General features: G+C 43.0%; 1 protein-coding gene and 1 long non-coding RNA gene across 3 annotated transcripts in view; one reads left to right on the top strand and one right to left on the bottom strand.

Moving 5' to 3' along the window:
* Positions 1-7,229, bottom strand: part of LOC109962160 (uncharacterized) — a 25,779-nt gene that overhangs the window by 7,713 nt on the left and 10,837 nt on the right. For both annotated transcript variants that reach the window (XR_002275221.1, XR_002275222.1), the window contains exon 2: positions 3,516-3,581. This is a non-coding gene — a long non-coding RNA (uncharacterized LOC109962160). The remainder of the gene's footprint in view (positions 1-3,515; positions 3,582-7,229) is intronic.
* dll4 (delta-like 4 (Drosophila)) overlaps positions 1,178-7,229 on the top strand; it is an 8,425-nt gene continuing 2,373 nt past the window's right edge. The window contains exons 1-8 of the mRNA XM_020603618.1: positions 1,178-1,604; positions 1,751-2,011; positions 2,371-2,428; positions 3,025-3,288; positions 5,237-5,297; positions 6,325-6,455; positions 6,661-6,830; positions 6,937-7,156. Of these exons, the coding sequence (XP_020459274.1) occupies positions 1,551-1,604; positions 1,751-2,011; positions 2,371-2,428; positions 3,025-3,288; positions 5,237-5,297; positions 6,325-6,455; positions 6,661-6,830; positions 6,937-7,156 (1,219 nt within the window). The 5' untranslated portion in view covers positions 1,178-1,550. The remainder of the gene's footprint in view (positions 1,605-1,750; positions 2,012-2,370; positions 2,429-3,024; positions 3,289-5,236; positions 5,298-6,324; positions 6,456-6,660; positions 6,831-6,936; positions 7,157-7,229) is intronic.

Below are 7,229 nucleotides of genomic sequence, written 5' to 3'. Positions count from 1 at the left end.
TTAGTCGCTCTCATCGCTACTAACAGTGTCAGCCCATCAGTTAAAACATTATTGGGAATATCGCTGTGCACGGGCCCTGTGTCATTCCTAACAGTTAAAGGCCAGGAGCAAGAATAAACCGATTTAACGGATTCAGGTGACATCGTGTGTGTGTGTGTGTGTGTGTGTGTGTGAGTGTGTGTGTGTGTGAGAGAGAGAGAGAGAGAGAGAGAGGGAGCTCATTTGCATACAGCTGAATAGTTACGTCTCCAGTCCCGCATATTCGACCCGCATGAGGGCGAGAGAGGGGGACGCGCCGCGACAATAGGGGACACGCTGCCACTAAACCGTCACTAAACGCTTGGGTGTTCATGGAGGGGCACACGCCACCAACCACACGAGAAACACCCAAAATGAAATGTGTAGTCTGGATCCAACGTAGGCCTGTGCGTAAAAGTACAATAGGCAGTGCATGACTGCGGACATGGAACAGCACTGTACATTAAAGTGTATATTCATCTTGTGGTTTAATTTTTGTTCCTGCAACATTACGAATTGTACTCTGGTATGTTAGGATTTCATTAGCTTTTAAAGGCATAAAACAGCACAAAAAAAGGTGAAATTCAAGGCAACCGCAATAAAAACAAATACTGGAGAGATTTTGTTCTTTAATCGCATTTCTGGTTTCACTGCTTGTCTACAGCCCGAGGGAGAAACGCATATGACCCCATGGAGAGAGAGACTGGGCTGAAAGGAAATAGTGCGCACGGCTCCAAAGCAGAAGTAAAGGCTAATTAGGTGTGCAATTGAGTTGAACTGAGGGCAAAAGTGTGCAAGGAATAAGACAGTGATTGAATTCCTGATTTCTGTTCGCTAGGTTTCGGCTCTCCTTCACTGCCCTAACTCGATGCCCAGGCCAGCAATGTGTAAATGTGCATCCGGCGTATTGTGCGCTAAAAATAAATCAACAGATGTTGGCGTTTGTCAATAATCGCCCAGTATCCATGGTGGTCTCTCAGCACAGTGCCAGTGGATATTAAATCTGGATAATTGTTGTTGGGCTGGAAGGGAAGGGAGGTTGAATATGTAAAGTGGGCGGTGTCACTGCGGTGACTGACAGTTTATGTAATGAGCAGTTCAAGTCTATATATCGGAGAGGGGACACACTACGGTTCATTCACGAGTAATAAGACAAGTGATGAACATCCGTGATGCACCAAGTTCAGCACCAAAACAAGCTCTGAGCCGTGCACACACAGCGAAGTGACCATTGTGGAGTACAGTACCATGCAAGGAGAGGACGCCTGCTGACAGAAAGAAGCACGGCTGTGGATATTAGTCTTCCTTCACCTTTGGATAACTTGGAGATTAGAAACGCTTTCTTTGGACGCTTTTGACGCACAGCACCAGGGAGCTACGGCAGAACTCCCTGCGAGTGAAGAAGGATTTATATGTGCTGTAGAGTTGTTTTCATTTTTTTCATTTGTTTACCTCTGCGTAAATACTTTGGAATAGGGAGATTTTGCTGCTCTATTGGCTGGTGACGCGGCTGCCCTGCAGAAGCGAGAAGGATGGCAGCCTGGTTCACCTTTACCATCGCATTCAGCACCACGTTGATAACACAGGTATGAAGGAGGATAATACATCTCCCCGGTGGTCCCGAGACCTCGGCGAAAACAGATGGAGAGCAAGCTACTTTGTGTTTTTCATAAGAAAAAGCTAAATGTAACCGCACCTACGTTTTCTCAAATGCTATTTCCTTCTCTTTTAGGTATTTGGAGCCGGGATTTTTGAGATTGATCTTGACGAATTTACAAATCACAAAGGTTTGCTGGCAAACGGGAACGCATGCAAACCCAACTGCAGGACTTATTTTAGAATTTGCTTGAAGAACTATCAGGCTGTGGTCTCACCAGGTGACTGCATCTTTGGAAATACAATGACACCAGTGCTGGGGACAAACTCTTTCAGCGCCAAGGACAGTGGCACTTTACCTAGACCAGTTCAAATACCGTTCAACTTTGGATGGCCGGTAAGAGCGTGGAGCAGTGCATCCACTTTATTTGTTTTATCACAGCGACCGCTATTATGTTGTCTTCAGGGAACTGCTATGCATTTTGGGAGCGCACTGATTATTGGCCAGCTCAGTTAATCCAGACCATTAGGTAATACTCTGTCGACAAACAGACTGGACTGCAAAATCCAGAAGGCCATGCAATGATCACTATAAATACGTCTTCATGGCTTTAGTGTAACAAAAATATTAATATACAATTCATTTAAAATCTGTCAACAGAAAAAAGAAAACATGTCCGTTTTTCTCCTTGAATTCTGGACTGTTAAAAAAACAGTCACATTGATATTAATTAACTGCATGTGTTTTCTCTTTAGGGGTCATTTTCATTAATAATTGAAGCCTGGCATTCACCTTATGGAAATCAACCTGCAGGTAAGTGCAACATTTTTTTTTACCACAAGAGGGAGCTCTGTCTGTGCATTTAAACACATGACGATGTCTGAGCAGTTTTGCACAAATCAAAGTTCAAACCATTTGTCATTTAGCACGTTCTTATCCACCTGTTATTTATTGTTCACGATTTTGCACATTTTCACACCTATTCACTCCTTTGTTATGAACTTCAGAACACCTTTTTCATTCTTACAACCAATACAATTGAACTTCCTCTGGTTTATTTTTGGCGTGGGAAAGAGCTGGGGGCTTTGGTGAGAATACACTGCCTGCCAAAACCCCCTGACTACATCTTCCTGTATTTTACACCTTACACTGTTCCGCCCTGTGGAAGAGGGGCCTGGGCCTGGGAATGTTTTTGCTGATGGAAAGAAAGAGGAAATTTTAACCTGAGTTTATCATTCATCTAAGCTGTATGGGATTTGATATGTGCTGCAGCTCTGTGCTGGGCAGATTATTAAAGCAGAAGTGGGTGACTTTTGAGAGTATAGTCATTTTTGATGCAGTTCCTGACCATACTTATACAGTATCAATTAATTCTGACTTTCTCCTCCTTGTCTTTCTTCCACTTTCAGATACCAGTAACCCAGACTTCTTGATTAGCTTTTTCACCATCCAAAGACAACTGGGTGTAGGAACTAATTGGTATCCGGATAAGCAGATTGGAAAGCAGACAGAGCTAAGGTATTCGTACCGGTTCATCTGCAATGAAAGCTACTACGGAGAAAGTTGTTCCAAAAAATGCACACCCAGGGACGACCGATTTGGCCACTACACCTGCACCCGAGAGGGAGAGTTAGCCTGTCTGCCTGGCTGGAAGGGGAAATACTGCGAAGAACGTAAGCAATCACCAAAGCTTTTTCAATTATTCACGCCTGGCTGATTGAGTGTTTCTCACAAGTCTGGTCTTGCTCTCTTTTATCATGTCTGTCCGCTGACAGCGGAGTTTTGATGTCCAGTGTTGCCCCTGAGATTGTTTTAGTGTATTTGTTTACATGGCGGTATCATGCAGATGTTTGCAAATGACTGGTGTATATGAAGCATAGATTAGTTTCACAGTCCTTACCTTAAAGCATTGTTACATCTCTTCAGTCTTTTCATCGTGTCCTTAGACCTTCATCATTATTTGTGCCTAAAGAGAGAAAAGTTGTGTCAGCGTCAGTAGTTATGAAGCTGTATGATAAGACTGACAACAAGACGTTGAGCAGTTTAACTAGACATGGATTCCTGGCAAGCCTAATAGGTGATATTAGTGTAGAATACATTTTCAGAGATGTCATTTGTAATCATATAATTCTGATGTGTGCTTGTGAGTTTGTGAACACTTACTGAATGCAGGTTGTGGAACAGACTTATCATGACAACATGCCTATTATATTTGTGCAAACCCTTCTGGCTTAATCATAGGACCACACTCCTGTTTTGGAGAGCTCTGAATGGGCCCGTCAGGAGGTTTGATGCCATTTGGCTCCACAGTAACCAAAGGTCCTTTTCACCAAAACAAATTAATCAATGAGTAGATTGGAAGGAGGAACCATGAGCGTAATAGTTACCATGTGCGGGAAATGTGGCCACATGGGTGACAGCAAATCTGTCATCCATGTCACTTGGTGGTGAAAAAAGAAACTGACGTGCTATTTTGACTGTGGCACCAAATTCTAACCAGATGGGCTCAAGTGTTGCAAATAAAGAACACATCAATCGTCCTTGAGTACAGAAAATATACATGTGAAAGATAGATTGGACATCTAAACTTCCCTTCGCTCACATTCTCACATGTAAGTGTAAAGATAGTCATTTATGTTTAAGGTACATTTTGGAAAGTTGTAGAAACTCAGTTTGTAAATTTGAGATAAACCTAACAGCAGTATCCTAATTAAACCAGAAACAACAGCGAAGGTGGTCATTTCCTTTAGTTTGTAAAATGTTAGTCTACACAGGTGTGCATTTACCTGGCATTTTGTTGTGTGTTTCCAAAGGAAGTTCAACCAAATTAAAACAGAAAACTCCTGTTTCTAAACAATGTGTTTCTTGTACTTTCAGAGAGTACTATAGGATACAGCGCGTGCCTTGTAACCTAATCCTCGGGCAGGGGTGCGCGGGAACTGATAGGAGGAGCCGTGGCAACTGCACGCGCCAAGGTTAATCGCAGCATTATAATCCGCCACGCGCCACCGATGTTTAGTCCCTTCCATTGTTGGGTGCGCGGTAGTAGCAGCTGCAAATATGGCTCTGGCAGACCACAAACAACAATAGTGACAGCTGTCTGCTATTGAGAGCGCGCATCTGTTCTAGACTAAACCGGCCGCTTACCGTCAGTCGCCTGATATGTTGCCCTGCGAATCAGTGTCATGTAAGAATGGTACACTTAAAGCAGGACAAACAAACCCTCAACTGATTTCCCCCAGGGGGTGTGGTGGACAGGTTTAGAACAGATGAAAGCTTCTGAGGAAAGTTGAGACAGATTGAGTAGAGGCCTAGTGTACTGTACATGTGGGCTCACCGTTTGCTATTCCTAGAAAATTAGGGCCTGTAGCCTTGGTTGGTGTCATGGACTGTGAGAGACATCTAGTGTTTTTGCTTTTTAAGACTTAATTAATATAGACTGCTTTTCAAAAAACTTTAGTATGTTGTCTGGCATTTTTGCTTTTTAACAGTCTGAAAGTTGTGTCAATGTGTAAAAGGCTACTTGATATTCAGTGTTGCATTGTAGCTGCCACAAGACAGTCACTCTACAACTAGGTGGACACTAGCAAACCTATGTGTTTGTGTTTTTCTGTGCTTTAGCTATCTGTCTGGAGGGCTGCAGCGAGAGAAACGGAAACTGTTCCAAACCTGGCGAGTGTGTGTAAGTATAAATAATTATGAAGTGTTGAAATAGGTGTTAGCTGTTGTGTAGGAAGGAACACATATGGGAACAGAATGAGTTAGATCCAGCTTTGATTATGTTTCTGTAAACTCTTATGTTCAAGTTCACTGTCAGGTTAACATCAGCAACTACAAACTGTTAATATTTCATCATTTAACTATTCACATCATCTATTCATATGTCGATATCATTCAATAAAGAAGCTGAACTTCACTAAATCAACAAAATGTCAGTCTGTGCTGTCATGCTACATTCAGTGACTTCCTACTTCCTATGTTGCCTTTTCGTCAGCTGCCTGTCTCATGCATTTACCATCTCACCAGTGAGGATAATTCACACACACCCACACGCTGTGAGAAATTTCTCTAGAATCCTATTTTTCCCTCTTTTCAGATACAAATCCATAATTCCCACAGCTAAAACTGACCCAAACAAGGTTAAACCCTTTAGATACCTAACATTGTAAAGCTGCTTCCACACTCAGTAGACAGTCTCAGAACCTTAAAAGTTCATCTTAAGTCCCACAGTCTCTTGCTTTGACAAGGTTGCTACACACTGGGCTGAGAAATGAATAATGAATATTCATTGGAAACAGAGGAAAATGTTTTGACTGTTGTAGCTGCCAAAAATCTTTGCCGCAATATTTCACATTTATGTTATTACACATCTCCTTGACAGTTTGACCCCCGACATTCACACTACACTTAACACATGCCCTGTGAAAAAAGCTTTACCATTGCAAAACTTTGCATTTAGCCTCATTTTGTGATGGATTTATATGAAAACTTAATGACCGTATCCAACTGTGGTTGCACTATTAATGTTGCATTTCATGATTAATGACTGATTTCTTAATGTAATAGCCAGCTAATCCACAACAGGCCTATAAAGCCAAGCTGTCTGCTGTCATTTAATCAAACACAACTGACTGCATGTTTTATAGAATGTATATGATCCAACTGAGGACTAAGTGATTAATCATAGAGCATATTTTGTCATGTTTCAGTTGCAGAGAGGGATGGCAAGGCACTTTCTGTGATGAATGTTCGAAGTACCCGGCCTGTAAACATGGTACCTGCCAGCTGCCGTGGCAGTGTAACTGTCAGGAGGGCTGGGGAGGCCTATTATGTGACCAAGGTACACCAGACAACTTGGACTACTGCTGATCTTCCTTTCTAAAAGATCTCATATTACTTGTTTTCATTTGAATTAACTTGAAAGCATTAGTGAATTAGGTTTCCTCTTAAGTGTTCCTTTTATAGGGTTTATATGCATCCAGGGTAGACAATGGATTTTTTCCTCCTGCAGGCTCACTGTAAGCAAGCCCTTTTCTCTCCCCCAGACCTGAACTTCTGCACCCATCACCATCCTTGTGTGAATGGCGCCACCTGCATGAACACAGGCCAGGGAAGCTACACATGCACATGCCTGCCAGGATTCACGGGAGTCAACTGTGAGCTGGAGATGCAGGAGTGTGACAGCAGCCCCTGCAGGAATGGGGGGATATGCACAGTAAGTTGAAAATAAAATAGTAAATTGAAAGATAGTAGTTTTTACTATCACACATTTTATTTTTTCACCAGCTGACCAACCTTTCCTTTCACTTCCCTTTTCCTAGAATTTGGAAAAAGGCTACAAGTGCGAATGTCCCCAAGGTTTCGAGGGGTCCCACTGTGAGCACAGCCTGCTGACATGCGCCGACTCCCCCTGTTTCCACAGCGGCGAATGCCGGGAGAAGGACAACGGCCGTAGCTACATATGCGAGTGTCCTCACAGCTACACCGGACTCAACTGTGAGAAGAGGGTGGACAAGTGCACATCGCTTCCCTGCGCAAATGGTACGGTCTTCCTCCCCTCTTTGCCTACCCCCACTTTCTGAACTTCTCCTCCCTCGTTCTCCATCCCCATCAA

This window comes from Monopterus albus, unplaced genomic scaffold (genome assembly GCF_001952655.1).
Source record: "Monopterus albus unplaced genomic scaffold, M_albus_1.0 scaffold62.1, whole genome shotgun sequence".
Lineage (NCBI taxonomy): Eukaryota > Metazoa > Chordata > Actinopteri > Synbranchiformes > Synbranchidae > Monopterus > Monopterus albus.
Note: the sequence above shows the minus strand (reverse complement) of the source record. Positions and strands in the feature narration are given on the sequence as shown.